The sequence below is a fragment of the Neodiprion fabricii genome, chromosome 2, assembly GCF_021155785.1.
Source record: "Neodiprion fabricii isolate iyNeoFabr1 chromosome 2, iyNeoFabr1.1, whole genome shotgun sequence".
NCBI lineage: Eukaryota > Metazoa > Arthropoda > Insecta > Hymenoptera > Diprionidae > Neodiprion > Neodiprion fabricii.
The window spans coordinates 23621405-23643146 of NC_060240.1; the positions used below are offsets into that span (position 1 = coordinate 23621405).

The window sequence follows — 21742 nt, forward strand, 5'->3', positions numbered from 1 at the left end:
ATTACACTAAGAGTACACATCAAATATAGAACAAACATGAAAAGTATTGAAAAAAAAAAAATGAAAGCAGATTCCCAAGCAATGTTAAAAATTATAAGTGCAACAAAGAATGAACATCATTTAATACATATAAATGTAATTGATTACTTTCACATTGAGAACATCGATTTCATATTTCAGATCACAGAAGTAACCATAATGCTGCTTTGTCAGACTGGTAAGATTTCTTGGCTGAAATGAAAATATCACTGTTGTATGAAAGGTTGTCCGAAATGATGAGATTTCAATTTATTGCGAAATATCTGTTTGTCCTGTTCCAACGTAAATTGTGAACTTTATGAAAGATTTTTTTCTCCAGTTGCTACTCTCAGTATTTTCATTAGCTAATGAGCTTTTTTAAATGTATTCAAGCCTCAACCGGCCGGCTCAAGGTGATAATAAATGAATATAATCATATTAATACGCTATAATATTAATCATAAATCATTTTTGAATTCTTGTGTCATCTTTAAGAAATGTAAGAGATGTATTTTCAAGAATGAGAGATTTTGACACTGGACATAATTCTGATATAAAGCCGGAGCAGGCAAATTTACCGTTGTATATTTTAGGGTTGTTCTTATTTACCCGATGTTGGAATTTAAATTCTGTCGCTCCCTCACCTCTTTCTAAATGAAAAAACAATAATTTTCAGCCGAACGTAAATGTTCTAACTTGATTTTTACCATCCACTGTAACGACGCAAAGTTTTCCATTTAAAATACACGTGATTTTTATCTTCTAGTGTTATTATTTTACTTTCATATTGGAATCAAAATTTTCGTTTTTTTTAATTTAGAAACAAATGAGGGAGTGGCACAATTGAAATTAGATCGGGCAATACATAATATATGGTCTCAATGCGAGTGCTTTCCGGTTCACATTCAAAACTAAAATCTATCAGAGATTCTAATTAAATGCTTGCTAATAATTGTACATTACTATTTAATCATAAGCTAGAAGGTAGACTTTTTATCTGCTTATTTCAAGTGGAACCAGAATATCCGAAATATCTACGAAATTTTCATATAAGTCATTAATTTCAATTTTTAAAACAGCCAAATACCCAAGGAATTTTAAAAATGACTTACAGACACACTTCAATATTAGGACATTCAGCATTAGGAATTGTCATTTTGATCCGTGATAAGTTCTCATAAAATTATATTGTCAATACATTAGTAATGTTTTTGCTGATCACACTTGCCTGCCTATTGCACTTGAAAGACCCAACACTCTACCTGGAATCATTATTTAAAGACTCGTTTGAAAGCACTAAATTAAGGAATTTCAAAATAGCAAAGAGACCCAAGTAATTTAGCTTGTAATTGATCCACGCTGCTGATGCTCAATTAAATTAGCTGTATGAACTTTACTTGAATAAAAAAATAAATAAATAAATATCGTTCACGTCAATTTGTCAATCCCTTGTCTATAATTGGTACAAAATTGATTGTGAAAGTTTTTAGTTATGGAATAAGTTGTGTTTACAAGTAAATACATGAGACCACGAAAACCATTGCATTGGCTTCGTGTATATGGCGATGCAATAGACACTCGATAACCAGTTGAACACGCCATTGTTTTGTATAAAGCATCGAGCAGTATTTAACGAGTCTTTAGGTTGGAATTACTTTTCTTATTTTTTTTTAATCAATTCTATCGACGTCGACGTAATCGTATAAGAAGGAAGCTGTAGCAACAGGGGATGCAGCCAACATTTCTGGTGGAGCCAAGTCGATCCCAGAATTGTTCCAGGTATCCATATTTGTGCCACCAATATCAAGACCAAGTCGCAAAGTAGCCGGTGTGTTGCCAATAACAAAATGATCTTCGGTGAGAGGAAACGCATCCTTAAGCAGGAGCCTAAACAAAAGAAGACAATATTGTCAATTAAGAAACCGTTAAACAAGTGATAGCGTGCAATATCGCGTGTAAGCTCTGTAAGTGATCGGAATCGATGCTGTAAAGATCAGCATTTCCTGGGGGGTGACCATTCTAAAACATGGATATAGTTCACACCTGACTTCGAACTTCAAGACCTAAAATGGCTTTATAACTGCAACTGACTTTACAAGAGTTCGAGCAACTTTAATTAACTTAAATGACTTGACAGCAAGTTTTATTTTACAGTGTACATTTGACTTCAGGAGTGGATACCTCCTTAATATTTCCGTAAATTGAAAACTCAGTGTCAATGAAAGAGAAATTACCTGGCCTGAAGTATTCAGGTCTCGGTGCGGCAACTTGAAAATCTTTTTGATAATTTCAGAGTATCTTTAGGGCACTTTATATTTGTTTCGCACCTCATACTCCACTATTATTAGAAGGATAAGAAGTAAATAGAGAAAATTTTTACGAAACTACTAAATGGATTCAGTTCAGAAAATCATTCACTCCAAGCTTTTAAATTCCAAACGAATGATTTGGGTGACTTGGATAAATTCTGTTTGAAAACTTACAAATCTACTAACAATGTGCTGTGAGACTTGCTCAATTTTAGTGTCATCTTCAATTACAAAAGGAAAATGATTGAAATTTGGATGAACAATTTTTAATCAGTGTACGATTTACTCTTAATTTTCATGAAATTTTCGTCTAAAGGCTATAGGACGATAAGCATAGTGAATCGGCTCAAGAAGGATATCTGGATCATCATTTGAGGGTATGTTGGTACTAATAAGATACGTTGATTCTGCAAGCTTCAGATCTTTATCTACTTTGGTTTTTGAATAAATCGAAAAAAACAAAATCAGAAACAAATTTTTTTCTCAAAAACGGCTTGACCGAGTTAAATGAAATTTGGTCACATCATAGAGCTATATAAAGGCTATAAATCGGGAAAAATAACAACTCATAATCTTCATAATAACTATTTGAAACAGGTGATTTTTCTCGAAATTATTTTTTTTCTCTATGATAACGCTTTCGTACAATTTTGAAAATAATTTTTTTTTATACCTTTTTTGTTGTAGAATAACCTCTCACAAGGGGGACGCCAAGGTTGAGAAATGAAGTTTGGGGTGGGGTGGTGCGTGGTTGCAGTACTGCCCCATAGTGTTAATGCCCAAGCCATAGGGCTAGATGGCCAGCCATTTACGAGAAAAACGCTCTAAAAGTATCATTCGTACCGTATGTACCCGAAAGTATTCGCTGTTAATCAAGCGGCCCGGTGGCCGAGGTGGTAGCTGGCAAGCGTAGCACGCCCAAGGTTCCGTGTTCGAACCCTGCGTTCTTGATTTTTTTTTTCCTTTTTTTATACTTTCTTTCTTCAAATTATTGTTTATTTGACTTATCAATAAGTTAATTTATTATAATCATAATTATATAATAAATATTTAAAAAAAAATTCTTGCTTCGTGCTTTCAACGTATCCATTTACTTTTCTTTATTGAAAAATAACTATACAATGAAGTTCAAATTGAAAACTTGTTTTTTTTAAATATTTATTATATAATTATGATTTTAATAAATTGACTTATTGATAAGTCAAATAAACAATAATTTGAAGAAAGAAAGTATAAAAAAAGAACAAAAATGAATCAGGAACAGAGGGTTCGAACACGGAACCTTCGGCGTGCTACGCTTGCCAATTACCACCTCGGCCAATGGGCCGCTTGGTTACCAGCGAATACTTTCGGGTACATACGGTAGGAACGAAACTTTTGGAGCGTTTTTCTCGTAAATGGCTGGCCATCTAGCCCTATGGCTTGGGGATTGTAACAGTATGGGGTAATACTGCATCCACGCACCGCCCTGCCTCAAACTTCATTTCCCAACCTTGGCATTCCTCTTGTCAAATCCACAAATCGATCGAAAAGGTACGCCATATTGAGAATAATGAAAAATCCATTTTTTTAATGTAAAAACGAACGGTTTCGAAAAATTAATGACGAAGCCAGGAGTCGAACCTAGCGTCTAGAGATGCTTGTCCGGAGGCTTACTCCACTAGACCACCTAGCCACCCTGACTCTGTTGTTTTTAATTTCTCTCATCACCTGTAAGTTCGAATTTGTTTTCGTGTGCTTGTATTTTCATGTGTTAAGAATTTCGTCTCTTCGGAGCACCATTATAGAGTATTAGTGTGTAGATGACATGTATACATTTTATATTCTAATATATAATAATTAATATTATTCAACGATTTTTTCATGTGACTGAAAATATCTCTGCGTCTAAAAGTCATAATTCGAAGTGATATATTTGTTCAAAATTCATTAAAAAAAATATCGAGCACTCCAAAACATACAATCCGATGAAGATACAAAAACGTTTTCGACTATCTTTGACCGTGCACTTGTGACTCCAAAGTGCCCGATATTTTTTTTATGAATTCTGAACAAATGCAATACTTCGAATTATTACTTTTAGACGCAGACATACTTTCATTCACAGAAAAAATCATTGAATTATATTAATTATTAAATCAAGACAAAAGTACGAACAAAACTCATTTTTAATTTCAACAATTAATATTTATTACGTTAGCTATCTAACTGCATGCTATCAACTAGTGAACAATTTGAAGCCACAGGTTTGATGGTTTTTCGTTGGTGATAAAATAGTGGTGTTACCAACATTAAATAAGAGCGCCATCTTATGGTTGCCAAACGAACTGATAATTGAGAGGGAACACTTATATCCTCTAAGGTGTAGTTTCATTATAAGTATGCAAAAGCATAGTTTATAATTGATTTTTGAATATTAAAGTACTTCGATAAAAAAAAAAAAAAATTATTTCCATATTATTGTTTTGAATATTTTATGTTATCTGCACTTATAAAGTGATCGGATAAGCTTCGTTTCTGTTGTTTCAAGGGTAAAAACATTCAAATAAATCGGTATTTACATTTAAAAAATCGATTTTTTATTATTCTCAATATGGCGTACCTTTTCGATAGATTTGTGGATTTGAGAGGTTATTCTACAACAAAAAAGGTACAAAAAAAAAAATTAGTTTCAAAATTGTACGAAAACGTCATCCTAGAGAAAAAAAAAATAATTTCAAGAAAAATCGCCTATTTCAAATGGTTATTATGAAGATTATGAGTTGTTATTTTTCCCGATCATAGGCTTTATATAGCTATATGATGTGACCAAATTTCATTTAAATCGGTCAAGCCGTTTTTGAGAATTTTTTTTTTTTTTTGATTTTCTGTTTTTTTCGATTTATTCAAAAACCAAAGTAGATAAAGATCTGAAGCTTTCAGAATCAACGTATCTTATTAGTACCGATATACCCTCAAATGATGATCGTTCTTGAGCCGATTCACTGTGCTTATCGTCCTATGGCCTTTACTGTACCCTTTATCGTTATTGCTTATAACATTGCGTTTATAACGCATGTTATGGACCGCCACATCCAACTTATTTGTCATAATAAATGGTAGCAATGAGCAGTCCCGGCAGACGATATGGTCGAAAATAAAATTACCTAGAATATTTTCATATCCCTTTTGTTTGTAAATATCTGTCCCCATGTCCCGGACTTGTGATCCCTTGTAATGCCGTTACCGACAACCGAGACAGTCACCAGGACAAGGCCATACTGCCAGAAGGATGCTGCCAATACCTAACTGGCCATAATCATCTCTGAACACGAGCACGCTATAACTTCCCATTATCACCCTTGGCAGATGCTTCAATGCCTCAGCCGGAGTATCTGGGTCTCTGTTACATCAGTTCTGGAATATCTTCAGAACCATTATCAATACTGTCAATCACCAAGACTATGTCAACCAGCTGATGGGACGAACCAAACTGGGTCAAGCCGCCGTGACATCGGGTCACATTCAAACCGATTCTACTACTCTTGGCAAAATCTACCATCGAAGTATCAAACTGCGGAGGCCCGTAGTTCCGCATTGCAGTCCCATCTACCGAGAGCGGGCGCAAACTCTTCTTTGGTGGGCTAATAACTGCCCCAACTATCGACATTGCCTGGAAGTACTCTTGCTTGACCCTGCTCAAGCTGACGGTTCATTGCCTCTCAAATCATGACAGAGACCCGGAGAAACAGCTGAGCATCGCGAGCGCTGCCGGGACACCTATCGGTGAGCATCTCCTTGAGTCCTCTCAACAAGGGCATCTTCAGACCATGGTGTAAGGAGTAAGGTGTGCTACAGCGCAGCTTTTCAGATGAACCAATAGAAACATTCCACCAGTTGACGTCACAACAGGCGGTCAATTTAAAACTATTGAAAGATTCAAGGTAGATTAAAATGTTACACATGAAACATTGACTGAATTCTTCCATTCACGCATGGCGGAAATGTGAATACTTTTACCTCTGCAGGTCCTACCACGATTCTTACAGCCCTTAACCGAACAGTTTAACATTTGATTGAATTCGTGAAACGATGCGCGTCAAGGCGATGCGTGACTCACCATGTATGTTTATACGTTTATCGAAGTAATAGTTGGGTTATGTTGTAATTTGTACGTACGCATGCGCTGTAGGCTTACTATGACTTGCTGTGACGTCAACTGGTGGAATGCGCGACCTTGTATGAAAATTGGTCCTCTATCAAGCACAACTTACTCCTTACACCATCCTTCAAACTGTCGTCTATTCCATGTTTTGTCGACGCTTTCGAAAAAATGAAAAGAACGCCATGATAGCGTCACTACTCGCCCTGCTAACAGTACGACCTGACGTGCATCTTCTCTTTATCTTAATTGTCTCTTTACATTATCTTAATCCCTGTATTTGTTTATTTTGCCGTACAGATTATTAACACCATTCATTTGTAAGTAGGCTTTCGTTATCGCTGACTCACCGAGTTATTATCTTTAAGATTAGCTCAGTGAAATTGTCCTGTTAGAATAAGACGCCACCAGTCGAAGCCACCATTGTCGGACTCTCGACCGGTTGTTTTTCTCTCAGTTTTCGTGTGTTCATTAGATTATGTTAAGAGTTTCATCTCTTCTTCTTTCGGGTATAAAATAATGTCTTGTATTTTCATTGTTATTGTATTATCGTCTGTATCATCCCTGCCCTCTGTACGTGTGTTACAATGCATGTATTTGTAGTATGAGTAGCGTCTTTTTATTATTTCGCCCACATCTAGCATTCATACCATATATTTGTGAACTGTCATTGAGAAATGTTAGTTTAATGCCTTCGCAGATAAATTGTTGATACGTGAATCCGTGTTGCTCACAGATGATCATCACTTTAATTTTTGCGCAGCGTTCCCTGTCAGCTATTTATATTTGATATAATTCCCTCTTGTCGCTGTTTAACGTCTCGATTATTGTCTAGTCTATATTTTAAGTAAATATTCGATTTAATAGTAGTAATAGTAAATTGTTTCCGAATAATTATTTAATACGGAGGTTTCATTTCGTGTTGTAGTTGCTCGTTTGTCATTTATAGTCACCCATAACACGTCTCTTTCAAAGATTCGTAACGGAAATTATTATTTTATTGTAGACGTAAATTATTCTCATTCTCTTGTTTGAGATATACAAGGTAAATTTGATGTATTTTCGTTTGATTATAACAATATACTTTTCCTTCTCTCCACTCTTCCTGTCACCTTCCACGACGTGCCAAGGGGACTCAATTGTGTTTTATATTATCGGCTGATAGAAGTTGTATACAAAAAGATAGCATATTCGAGACGTGTCTTACCTACCTTCCAAAAATTCCCTACTTTATCTACGTATTTTATTTCATTCATCACCCCCAACCTGCTGAGCATCCTGCAAGATCAAGGTTAACTGCTGAGAGCAGCTGATCATCTTCTTTTCGTTTGTGATTGAAATTGTCTTCATTCTTGAACATCGTCTCTTGGCCATTACGGCACCCAACAACATTCCAACTTCCTATATTACCTTTTCTTAAATAGGTTGTACGTTTGCTTAACTTTATACACTTTCAGTTATTTCCTTGAGAGTTTATTGTGTTGCACATTGCAGGCGTTTGCTAGCGCTCATATTTCCTTTAGTTTCCCATATGGTGAGTATGGCCGTTACATGTTATACATTCCTATGATGTCTGATCAGTGTATGAAATTTTGCATGGCCAAAACTTGGATACTTGGAAAACTTGGAAATTTTCCATATCAAAATAACTTTGCTGATTCAGACCAAACTGGGACAAGAAATTGAGTATGAGATGAATATGTGACTTTTTAAATCTACTAACGACTTCATTCATAAATGATGCAACTCCATAGATGCTTTAGCTACCAAATTGCAAAATGTGAGATCTTCAATGCCGTTTGACAGCACATTTAATCTATTATAGAAACATTATCTTGCTGTATACTTCTTCTTCTAATGCTATTTGATATTTTTTGATTTCTCAGTTTTCATTGTTTACGCCCAATTCTATACGGAATTAAAGTTAACGTATCCCTTATGAGCAAACTGCACAGTTTTGTCAACAACGAGCACAGTGTAGCTGTAAATTAGTTTAGAAATATTCTCTTGACGATTTTAAGTTCATGATCAGGTAGAATTGAATAAAGTACTTCATCGGTAATGGTCAACTCCGATAAACGAGTTTTATTTTTGATGTATTACCCAGACCTAGTCGACCATCTTCAGGGTACTACACAATAATGAAGTTAGCAGTTTGATGGGATAATTTTTTTTGTTTATCCACATATAATATAAATCTAAAGTTATTGATCCAAACATCAATTGTATCATCTAACAGCTATCACACTATTCGTAATAATCAATGAACTTGATTTTATTCCCAATATGGGATAATTTATAGGTTAACCCTCCAGTCATGTATTAAGTATTAAGCTGATGTGTGTTGGTATAACATTTGACCTCAAGTCTAGGTTACTTGAGATTATTGGGTCCGACCGAAACGTTAAAAATAGTCTAAACAAGTTGACCGACACTGTGAAGTACTCCATTTAATAATCTGCTGCTTGAAGTAAAAAACTTACCAAACGCTTTCATCTGCAACAACATGGACCTTAGGCACAGGAAATCCATTAAACTGAGATGCGACAGGCAAAGTATATGCACCCATATTTTCGAAAATGATCCATTCTCCCAGATCCATATCTTGCAGTAAAACATTTTCAACAACTTGGTCAAGGCCATCACATGTTGGTCCCCAAATACTTGACTGAATCATCTTTCCGCAGGCTTTCTGTTATAAAATAAAATTTGTTTAGACACTTTTCCCCATTTATTCTTTATCGTAAATACTGACGATGTACTGTGAGTATTTGATAAAACAGACTTTGACATGTTGCTAAAAATGACTAGATGCTTTTTGCCAATTCAGCTAGGTTGGCAGTTATTGTGAGAGCCACAAGTTGGCTTCCTTAAAAATTCACAGTAGTCTTACATACCTTAAATGCGGATATCAGAAAATAGAGAAAAGGTAAAGAACTTGTATTACCATAGTGAACTTTTTTGGAAATGTAATCTCATTATCAAAGTAAGAGCAGTTTCATCAAGTTCCGACAATAACGAGAATTTTTTTCGACAAATATGTCTACAAATACTCAGTAATTACACTATATTTCGCGGACAATCATCAAATCGCATAATGTTATTTCGGTTCGTTATCTAGAAATGGTGCACTATAAATTTTGCCCAACGAAGTGTGACATCAAAATTTACTGAGAATTTAAAAGCTTTTGGACAATTCTGTTACTTTTTGCAAATACATCGAAAATATCACTTTTCATTCTTAGATTGCAGAATAGTTATGCATTTATAATACTTTCAAGTTTTTTTACCATCCATCATCTTTTTCTTGCAATCATTTACATTTCGAGCTTACTGTATTTTATCTCAATTGTCTTGAAAATTAATGTGGGTATTTTGAGTGTCGAAATAAAACAAAGAATTATTTAAATAATTTAACAGTAACAACCTTGAGTGGAAGAGGAGTGACACGTTGATGATCGTACAGAAGGCAGTTGAAAGAACCGTAAACCCCATCATTGATGTAATACATTACATGTGTGACGGTATTTGGTGATGTTGGATCTTGGCGCACATATCGCTTGCTATGGATACTTGTTGCCAGAGTAAAAGCAGAAGCCACGTAGAAGCGACCAGGTTCAGCGATGACGTGGACATCTTCAGCTGCAATGATAAATTAGTCGAAATTGAATTATGAATTTAATAAATCATCTGCTTAGATTGATGATAGAGATAAGGATTTATGAAGTGTAAGGCGAAACATGATAAAAGAAAAATGCAAGGGTGAAAGTGAAGCGAATCAAGTTAAATCTGATTAAAAAAAATTCTGTAATCCAGAAAAACAATATTGAAATACTAAAATTCAACTGTAAACACCTTGTAACTATCAATATTAAGGACATGGAAATGTGTAAGATATTTCACAATTCACAATTTTTTAAAGAAAATATTATGAGTAAATCATGCTTAAATGGCCACGAGCCATTACTATTCGCATTTGATATCATTTGTAAATGAATTACACTGGAATTTCGTTTATACATTTTTCGAAAGGGATGGCAATTATGACATATAACTGACATCATTAGAGTCAATTTTTTCCCAATTTAATATTTATTCTCAATTTATGATTCAAAAAAGCTTCATAATATCATTTCGTTATTGCATGTGTAGCGAAATTGACTAATATCGAATAATATATAAGGATACCGAATAATATACAAATAGAAGGATATGAGCTGTAACTTGAATTATCGACTGTATAAAATCTGTATTCATTAGTTATTACCATGTTCCACATTTCTTCCACATTTTTTACTTTTAGACCACCGTGATTTGATGAGCTTTAATCTCCTTAAAAAGTCCTAAAATGTTGTGCCTATATCTGATATATCATCTATACAAAGTTCTAATCACACGTAGAGAATATATTTAATCAGTTTCGCGGTATAAAGATTAATAATGTAGGAAGAAAATTTTATCTCAAAATTGACGTTACTGACATGGTAGTTGAAGGGCACTTGCAGAATCCATTCCGAGCAGGGGCACTTTTGGTATGTTTACCCAGCTATGGCCATTCATTGGATTCAATAATATAAATATGACACGTCTCGCTATTAGTCCACTCTGTCCGCAAACTATGAGATTTCGACTCTTGCGTTTACGATGCATTTTAGCTCACATATTTTTGTTGATTGTAAAATGTAATAGCAGGCACATGACACATTAATCTTGATTAAAACATTAATCTTGATTAAAACATCAACTGTGTTTATAACATTTGAGTAAATAGAAAAAGGGGCTACCGACAAGTAACGTACAAATAAATATTTTTTGCCTGGTCTATAGGCAGAAACTACCAGGTCCACGTGAATTTAACGAACAAAACGAAAAAAACTACAAGTGAGAAACATATGAACGGGATGTCACTGTAATAAGAAATTTTTTGAGACCGATTTTTTTGGAGTTCGTTCGCTATAAGAATCCAGAATATACAATATTTATGATTTACATATGATGAACCTATGATTCAGCAGAAAGACATTAGCTATTTTCATTCAAAATAAAGCTCATTGTCAGATAATCTGCAGCGAAATTATTTACAAATTATAAAAGCTATTCTTCATCAGAATTGGCCAAACAATACGGATTTTCCAATGACAAATGGTAGGATAATGCAACTTCTCTGACGTTGTTAAAGTAATGAGGTGTTTAACCTTAAAATTAAGTGTTTGAAAATTTTTCCCGATACTCATGGTAGTTTGTTTAGTCAGATTTAACTGGATTAACTTTAGTGATACTTTTCAAAGCTCGACTCGTTCACGTTTTTGTTGACTGTACGTCGCATACATCCTTAAAGAGATTAAACAGAGTTCAACGTTTAATCCACTTATCTGACGACAATATTTTGAATAGTTAGACTAATCATATATCAGATACTTAGTTCCTACACCGATAGCATGGAGGATTTTTTTAGCATCTTCAAAAATAGTAAACCATCGATAGCAAAGATTTCTTACTTGGGAAGCATTCCACTAATGCCTCATTTATGACTTCAGCAATTTTGTCGATGGAAGTTCCTGTGGCTCCTGGATAACCACCTCCAAGATCAAGTAAATACGGCTTGAAGCCAAGATCCAAAGCCAAATTGAAGAGAACCCTGGCGTGACGTATGGCTCTCTGGAAAACAGGAGGATCTTGACAACCGGATCCCACATGAAAGCTGATTCCCACCACATTCAGTCCCAGCATGCGGGCGATATGAAGAAGCTTTGGAGCTTCGTGAGTTGGATCGCAGCCAAATTTCATACCTAACAGGCATTGTGCAACTTCAGCATCGCAGCGGATACGAATCACCACCTATTCACATTAAGGACAAAAATTAGCTTGTATTTAATTTTGATGATCACTGGCAGTATGTTAACTTAAGGATCAACAGAATTGAATCAAAACTTAGAAAAGGAGGAAAACGGTTAAAAAATCTCCAGTAATATTAACCGTGCCAGTGATGGTAAAAATGAATGGATTAACATCCTTACTGATGAAACGAAGTGATTCTGTAGATAAATGAGTGCCTTAGAAGGAATTGTTTTATATTAAGGCTATCATTTTTCAGTTGTTTGTAATATCGTTTTTGAGAAAGTTGTGTTAGTAAAATTTAATTTTATTTCTTTATAACTGTGAGTTATTTTAATCACTATAAATTGATTAGCTGCAATTCTTACTACAGTAGAACTCCAATATATTCACTCTACGTATTGCGCAGTAAAGTAAGGGCATTGAAAAGAGTAGGTGAAGCAACTTCCCATTCAAAGTAGGGCAAGTCGAATTTAAATCGTTCGAATATACATATGAGGGATTCTCCGTCAACTCGGCCACTTGTTTTTCGACCATCTCAGATCTGCCCCATAATTGGTTATATCAAAGTACTACTAAAAGGTACTCTATGCGAATTTTTTCAGATTTTTTAATTCATTATTTGAGAAATTGCCGTTTTTTTTTTTTTTAATGAATATATCTCGGAAACTTGAAGTAACTGAAAAAAAATGACTACATAAAAGTTGTAGTTTTTTGTTAGCTTTCGAGAGGAATTTTTGAAAAAATTTTTAACGTTCCGGTAACGCTGATTTTTTACCAAAAAAGGAAGAAATTATTTTTTTTATTCAAAAAGGACCCTTTCTTTTTACTGAAAAAATTACAGAGTTTTCCAATATGTGTGACAATATCGCCAAAAAATCGCCAGAGCGGCACAGATCGAGGTTTTAGGGTAAAAAAAAATGAAGCCACACAAATTAATTTTTTTATGTAGAGTCATTTTTTTCAGTTACTTCAAGTTTCCGAGATATATTCATTTGAAAAAAAACGGCAATTTCTCAAATAATGAATTAAAAAATCTGAAAAAATTCGCATAGAGTACCTTTTAGTAGTACTTTGATGTAACCAATTATGGGGCAGATCTGAGATGGTCGAAAAAAAAGTGGCCGAGTTGACGGTGAATCCCTCATATAGGAGTTCTGCTATATGTAATCTAAAAAGGTGATGATACACCAGTGAAATTTTTGTAATTTTTCATACTTATATTTATTGAAGCGTCAGGATTCGGAAAATAATTCCCCAAAGCCAATCGGCCAGATGGCCAGAAGTTATTGAGAAAATCCATTTTGAAGTATTACGAGGGTGGTATGAACACTAAACAGTAAGCATGCAACGTGGCCTATGGTTCATCGAGTAGCCCGCTATTTTTGGTTTTTCAAATTTCCTTTTTTTATAAATTTTTTTGCTTTTGCTTACCTCTCGCTTGAGAAATCGGATTTATTATTGAAAATAATAATTCTTGACTAACAATATTTCTGATAAACCATATACACCATTAGGTGGCTACTAAGTACTACTTTGCTACGTTTTCTTATGCAATTTTTCTACTGATCTTTCCTATCTGATACCCTTGGACTTGGTTGTTGGGTTTTTGTTTATTGGATAAATTGCCCTCGTAACATCTAGCCACGTTTTTCTCGTCAACGTAATGAAGCCGTACGTCAGAGAATAAAAATTTCTATTACACGTCGATTCTTAGGACGGACAAACAGACCCTCTATTGTGCAACGAAATTTTTAATAACGAAAGGCATCTACCAACGTGTATTGTAAAGATCATCCCTCCGAAATCTTCCTCTCCGGTTCAACGGTGCGACGTTTATTTTTATAGGCAAGTAAAAGAATTTATAAAGTGACTGCAGAACTGCGCGTACCTAATGGAGTAAGATTGGGAAATAAATTTCAGAGAGGATTGCCTAAAGATTCAATGCATCGTACATAACCAGCTGTCCTTCTCAATCTTTGATAATATGATGCGGTACGCATGGTTTGTATCCAAACTGTGCGATAACAGGGACATTTTTTTTAATTTCAACACAGTGTGTTTTTCGATAGACATTCAAAAAAAATTAAATATTGCCCCTGTAAAAATGCGTGCTTTGTGCAGTGTGCAAGGTGCCGTAGATTTTGTTTTCCTAGCTTCAACGATGAATATCACCCAGGAGCCTGTGAAACCCCGACTACAGAGTGAAAATATAAATTGCGATACATTGTATAATTAAAGTTCTTGCGTTTAATGTTTGTAAATTGTCACGGAAATAAAGGACACATCAATTTCCCAAAATTCTTTTTTCAAAGATTTTCTCGAAAACTTCTGGTCATTTGGCCCAATGACTGTGGGGGCATTATTATTTGAGTCTTGATGCTTCAGTACTACAAGTATGAAAAATTAAAAAAATATCACCGGTGTATCATCCCCTTGTAATTAAATCTAAGTAAATTCGAATTACACAAGATATTGAAAACTTGAGAAACTATTTGCTAATTAGAAAGTTAAAAATGATTGGATTCCATAATTTGTGTGAAAAATATTCTAGAAATCTATATGATAGCATAGCTACAGCACACGAATGTAATATTTGACAACCATCTATTGTACCACAATTACAAAAATGTATTTTTACCTAATTTTGAGACGAGTAATAGCGAAAAACATTTCCGGCAATCTCTGAAAATTAAGCCGCTTAAGGAGCTTGATGAAATGAATATCAATACTTTTCGTCAACTTGATTGAGAGATAGTAAAACACTGAGTAGTTATCGAATGAATATATCAGTAAGTTACGATCATTTTTCTAGAAAAACGATGAGACAACCTAAAATGATGAACATTAGCTTATAATCAGGTAGCTGATTTGTACAATTTCACTTTAGTATGGCTCATTTTGTATAGTAGTTTTTTTTTGCAAATTCACTGAGACAGATTTTTTCAATAGTAAATTCAATACTACTATCTGTTCGTGAAAATAAATGTCAGCGCAATTTTAAACAAATAGTCAATTTGACTGACTTTCACAGAATAGCTTAAAAACTTCCCGCTTAGATGCGTTTTAAGCCTATAAAGCATCAACAAATGAAACATTTTTCATTTTATTTTATTAGATTATTTACATAAATTGAAAACTACTGGACTGATGATATCTAATACCTAATCGGTTCTAATTTAATAAAGACAATCGAGATCAAAATCATCCAAATCCGTTCAGTCGCTCTCGAGATATCATTGAACAAAAACTGATCGTACACACTTTCTCTTTTTTTCTCTGAAGTAAAAAAGGAGTAGAAAGTTAAATATTGAATAATCAACAATATTAACGAGATGATGCAAAGCATCTGAGATTGTAAATGCTTGTTTTTTGAACAAAATGAATCATTGCATAATGAAATTGACTGAATCTATTCATTTTCTTCTATTTCTAAGTGATTTGATAGGATTCATTAATATTATAATTTTGAAATATCATTGTAGCTTGCGAATGTGATAATTAGATAATTACTCAATGCGAGTATATCGTAATAAAATGAACGAAAAAGTACTAATTTGTAACTTACCAACCTCCTCAAGATACAATAACTAGGCTTATCATCTTCATTAATACTCCCAATGAGTAGTGAAACAGGTAATTGAGTAGAAAATGTGAGATGGTCAAAGTTTTGCATCACATCTAAAATTAAATGTTTCCAAAAAAGTATTACTGACCTTAGCAACTGGATGCAGCTTTTTAATCTTATGAAGTTCACTCTCGTTATCAGCAGTCATGGTATCAACACCCATTGCTGAAGCATGACGAATATGAGAGGCAGGTTTGGTCGGATTGGCAAAAATGATTCGAGAGGAGTCAACGCCAATACCCAAAACCTTGTTGATCTCAGACTGTGGAAGGATACAAAAAGCAAGAATTGCGAGAATTCAAAATTACCTTTACTGTAAAGCATATTACATTGAATACAATAGTAATCAAATATGGCAGAAACCAATCTTACCTTTGATGCACAATCAAATCCAACCCCAAGGGCGGCGAGTACTTCAAGAACTGTGAGGTTATCGTTGCATTTTACAGCTGAAATCAAAAGAATTTTGAAATATCAATTGAATATTGGATAACACGATTAATACTGGCATATTTGAAAGTCGCATTGTAAATGTAATGCAAATTTAGACAATGCCCAGGCGAAATTTTTTTTTAGATACTTTCAAAAAGGTTCATGCAGGTTGAGATAGGTAAATTTGCACCAACTCTTTATCAATGTGTATCGATGGAATTTCAGTACTAGATCTGAAAAAATTGTCAAAACCAAATTTTTTACTTTTTTAAATGTATATTATGTAAATAAGTGTATGGAATAGGACGTTAAAAACATTGTGATACGCGACTGTTAAAAAAATTGTGAAAAATAAAATCTTGTTATTTGACAGTGTTTTTAGCTTGTTTGAAGGAGAAAGAAATTAAACAAATGGTAGAATAAGCCAGTACCATAAATATATGGAATTCAAAATACATCACTTTAACGGTTTACGTTAACGTCTCCAGATGCACCAATAACGAAATCATACTCAAGATTGTGAAATTCTAACAAGCTCGAAAATAGCCAAACGTAAGAAATAAGTGTTTTTCGATTTTTCGTTATGGACCCAAATTTTTACCATGTCCAGCATTCTTTTCGACTTCCACCAAGATCGGGTCGATAGATCTCAATATAATTTATATCCCATACAAAATTTAGAGTTACTTCCTAATGCCATCGAGATAGAGCATTTCGATAAATTCAGGAAGTTATAAAACATCAGGATGACTCCATTTAAATCAAGAAAAAATTCAGATTCGAAAGTTTCAACTGTACTTTCGTAAACTTCATTTTTATTCATAGCAACTTGTCGAGGAGGTAATGCAAAAAATATTTTTCAGGTTTTCCATTAAACGAGACAAGAGTAGCAGGGATCCGAAAATTCTGTTTTGATAGTTTTTTTTAGATTCAGTATTGAACTGGTGTCAATACAGGTTAATAAACAGCGAGTTTAGAAATAAAGTATAGTGAAATATCAGATATACATTTTTCAAGGCATAAGTCAATTATGACATGAAACTGAGAATAACGTTGAAATGGATTTGTTTTCAATTTATGATTTCAAATAGCATCATGATTGTCATTTTGTACACACTCGTAGCATAATTGACTAGTACTATCGAATAAATATATGTCGGATGTAACTTGATCAACTCTATGACATCTTTATTCGTTGCTCGTAGCATAAATACATAACGCAGTGAGTTTTCACATTTATAAAAATGCATAAATAAAAAGTTACTGTCAAACTATCAGATTTTGACTCTTGCCTTTAAAGTAAATTTTAGCTCATGTATTCTTATTGATTGCAAAATCTAATAATATTTACGATAGATATCAAAATGCAAATCCTGATTGACACATCAGCTGCGATTAATGTTCAGGTGAAGAGAAAAAAGCACAAGGGACTGGAATAAGTGTTGTACAAGTGGGAAAATCATAAACTATTGATGTGAAAATTGAACTTTTTATATGGTCTATAAGCTGAAATTGCCAGTTCGAAAAAATTTGATGTACAAGTGAGCATCGTATAAATGAGGTTTCATAGCAAAGCATGCACATGTTGGAACTGTAATTCGAAAACTGCTGTTGAATATTTGATCTCAACAATGTAACGAACTTGAACCTTGCAAGATATTAGCGATGTTGATCTGCTGTAGATGGGAACAATTTGAAATGACAGAAGCCAAGAAAGAAATGACAAGATATAAACAAGTTCTATCTCGAATGTTAGTAAAAGTGTGTACCATAGTATGGCTCAACTCGAGGCAACTTTTCTTTCCAAATTTGATGCTTGCGAACGATGTCTCCGATGTCGAGAACATAAAAGGCTTCTTCTTGCACACCACTATTGCTGATGTCTCTGATAACAGTCATAACATCAGCAGAACTGTCCAGAACGTGAATGCGTTCGTCACAATTGGTGACCTTCATGATTCTGAATTTATTGATAAAGAGGAAAGGTTGCTGAATAATACGTAGCTCTGTAGGTGCTAGGCAGCAATCTGTAATTCAGAGTAAATGATACTCAATCACCACATATTCGCCCCATCAGATTTAAGTTCACTGATTTTTTTTTGTGAGTAAAAAGACATACGAGGCAGCTGTCAATGAGAGACGGACGTTTCGTCAGGAAGCAGGTTAAAATAAGATTGTAATCAGCGAGGAGGTGCTAGCAAAGCCACGGGGGCTCTGCGTTCAATGCCAATTTCCAGTTGCCGCTGCTGATTAGTGGTCCACCAGGAGACTGGCCAACCAGCCTATCGCAGATACAACCCTGAAACATTTGAAAGTCAATCTATAGCTCGTAATCATGACTATGTTAAGTGGATGTTAATTTGCTCACCCAACGTTCCAATGCATATTTAAAATACGCTAACTATTAATTTACAGTTATAATTCTTGTACGTAATCTTGCAATGCGCTAAACAGTTGTTTTCATATTTACCAAAGATCAAGATTGGAAAATCATGTAGATGAAATTGTTTTTGATGTTCTTAGATAATGAAAGCTGATGCTTATTCAACATTTGCAGCATTAGCTTAGTATTTTCAATTGTTATCGCGAGGTTGAAGGTGCTGACAGTAGTGCAATAATCCATTTATATGGAAAATCGATACTTAGCAATTTTAATTTAACTAAAATGCAGTGTACAGTGATAAAGTCAAACTTACTAGTTCATATTTTACAAACTCAATATCATTCAAAACTTGTCATGTAGTGCATGTTTGCCAAAGTTTTCGTTTTTATCAACTTCAACATCGTTAATTGCACAGGCACAGAAAAAAAAGTGTTGACCAGCAGACCGGATCACCATATCTATATACTTTTGGACATGCTGAATCCAAATCCGATGTTAATTTTGGTCCATTATCCCGGGATTTTGAGTACTCCAGCCTAAAACATCCATATGTGACCACTAACATTGCAAGATTTTTCGATGCACAAGTTAGAGTAGAACGCCTGATACATCATTCAAAATCTGGGCGCGAAGGAGCAATTTCGAGATTGGATTCGGAATCAGCATGTCCACAAAACATACAGTTGGTCTAGTCCGCCGGAGAAAACACTTTTTTTAATGTTGTTTTTTTTTCCGTGTTATCGTGGTTTCTTAATTTGAAATCGTTGTAAAACACAATAAGCACTCAATAAAATTGTAAGTAAAACAGATGAGGTTAAAAATATAAGAAAATTAAAAAATAGATGTTTCTCAATAGTGAATTTCGAAAATATATTTTCTAGAGTTCTTCAAATATGGAAAGTCGAAACATAGAAAAGTTAAAATGCTGAATGTTCAAAACAAAGAGCTATAATATAGAATTGATAGACTGAATACCCATAAGGGCAAATCGACAAAATCGATTTTGATGCTAGTTCTACATAGTATTAGAAACATATTTGCATAATTGAATCTACTATAATAAATATGATAATACTACAATAAAGGGTGAGAAAAAAAGTATGGAAACACCTGGATAATTCATTCGGGGTAGTAAAAAAAAAAAAAAAGATAACCAAAGTCAAGCCTAAGGGCTATTCCGCGTCAACCGGATCAGTCATCTCTCAGATATTTTTTTAATTTGGCATGTGGATTGTGTGGGAGGAGTTAGATTTTTGTGCTAAAGCGCGAATCTCATAATGCAAAATTCGATTTTTTATTAACAATAACAAATTAGACACCCATTTTTTTCAAAAATTCATAACTTTGGCAAAAAATTAGATATTTACAATATATTTTTTTTTTTTTAAATTACGCGGAAAGCTCCATAGAATTTAAAAAAAAATACGAAATGGTAAAAAAAAGTTGTTATCAATTGTTTATTTAACAATTAATTTTTCAAAGATTTTTAAAACAGTGACTGACACGATCCAAAAATTTTTTTAAAATTCTGACATGTTCCTTGAACTGTACTACAACCTGTGAATTAATTCCAGAGGGGTGTTTTTCTTCGTTTTCGAGTTAAAAATCATTAAAGGTGTCGATGTGCATGAAATTGCGGCGCGCCGAGTCTCTACGTAATGGCGGGCGGCCGGTTGCCGTCCACCGCTGCCCCGCGGTGGCGTCGCAGCGTTATTTTAGTCATTTTCACGATGTAGGACATGATCGAAGAATCTGAAAAAAATACTGTACCTTCACAAGGCCTGCTCAAAGCGATAAGTGAAGTTTCAGGAATGTGTTTTTATTTTAAAATAAGTAGCAAGTTATGTAATTATTATCATTTATGTGCACTCTCATGGTGTGTATCTAACCGTTATCTTGAATCTCTGTAATAGAAAAACGGTGAAAGACACATGCCTGAAACTTCACTTAGCGCTCTGAGCAGGCCTTGTGAAGGTACAGTATTTTTTTCAGATTCTTCAAACATGTCCTACATCGTGAAAATGACTCTAAAATAACGCTGCGATGCCACCGCGGGGTAGCGGTGGACGGCAACCGGCCGCCCGCCATTACGTAGAGACTCGGCGCGCCGCAATTTCATGCGCATCGACACCTTTAATGATTTTTAACTCGAAAACGAAGAAAAACACCCCTCTGGAATTAATTCACAGGTTGTAGTACAGTTCAAGGAACATGTCAGAATTTTAAAAAAATTTTTGGATCGTGTCAGTCACTGTTTTAAAAATCTTTGAAAAATTAATTGTTAAATAAGCAATTGATAACAACTTTTTTTACCATTTCGAATTTTTTTTTAAATTCTATGGAGCTTTCCGCGTAATTTGAAAGAAAAAAATATATTGTATCTAATTTTTTGCCAAAGTTATGAATTTTTGAAAAAAATGGGAGTCTAATTTGTTATTGTTAATAAAAAATCGAATTTTGCATTATGAGATTCGCGCTTTGGCACAAAAATCTAACTCCTCCCACACAATCCACATGCCAAATTGAAAAAATATCTGAGAGATGACTGATCCGATTGACGCGGAATAGCCCCTAACTTAATTTTCAACAAGGACTTCATTTGTGACCTTGCATTTGAACTTGACGCACAATTTCAAGGTTATTTCCAAGTCAATTGTTTTCTTTTAAAAGGAAACTCCTATTTTTGACTCCACAATCAACAAAATCGGAAAATTTTACGTAAAGAACGCACGTTAATGTATCTCTGCTTTTGATCAAAGTTACGGCCAACGGTCAATTGCGAGTAAAAATAAATGTGAAAAAACCACCCCAAAGGGAACATAATTATTTTAACCGCCGATTTCAATCCACATCTGAATGTAAGATTTTGCACTTTTTTCAAATTCATAGTGAAAAATAGGTGTTTCCGTTGTAAGTTTTTAACGGGGTTCCTAACCCAAGAGCGTTGTATAACATTAATGATTCTCAAAATTGTATGGGTTCGGGAGTAGAGGAAG

General features: G+C 34.2%; 1 protein-coding gene across 2 annotated transcripts in view; it reads right to left on the reverse strand.

Moving 5' to 3' along the window:
• Nucleotides 1-353: 353 nt before the first annotated feature.
• The window catches only part of LOC124175832 (ornithine decarboxylase-like), a 37347-nt gene continuing 15958 nt past the window's right edge, over nucleotides 354-21742 (reverse strand). The window contains exons 2-9 of one of the 2 annotated variants that reach the window (XM_046556416.1): nucleotides 18483-18662; nucleotides 18133-18390; nucleotides 16304-16380; nucleotides 16020-16193; nucleotides 11967-12306; nucleotides 9896-10110; nucleotides 8952-9160; nucleotides 354-1905 (exon numbers count right to left, since the gene is read on the reverse strand). In XM_046556416.1, coding sequence (XP_046412372.1) covers nucleotides 1689-1905; nucleotides 8952-9160; nucleotides 9896-10110; nucleotides 11967-12306; nucleotides 16020-16193; nucleotides 16304-16380; nucleotides 18133-18319 — 1419 coding nt within the window. In that variant the 5' untranslated portion in view covers nucleotides 18320-18390; nucleotides 18483-18662 and the 3' untranslated portion in view covers nucleotides 354-1688. Of the gene's footprint in view, nucleotides 1906-4945; nucleotides 4964-8951; nucleotides 9161-9895; nucleotides 10111-11966; nucleotides 12307-16019; nucleotides 16194-16303; nucleotides 16381-18132; nucleotides 18391-18482; nucleotides 18663-21742 lie in introns of those variants that run through there. The other variant, XM_046556417.1, reaches the window with a different exon arrangement.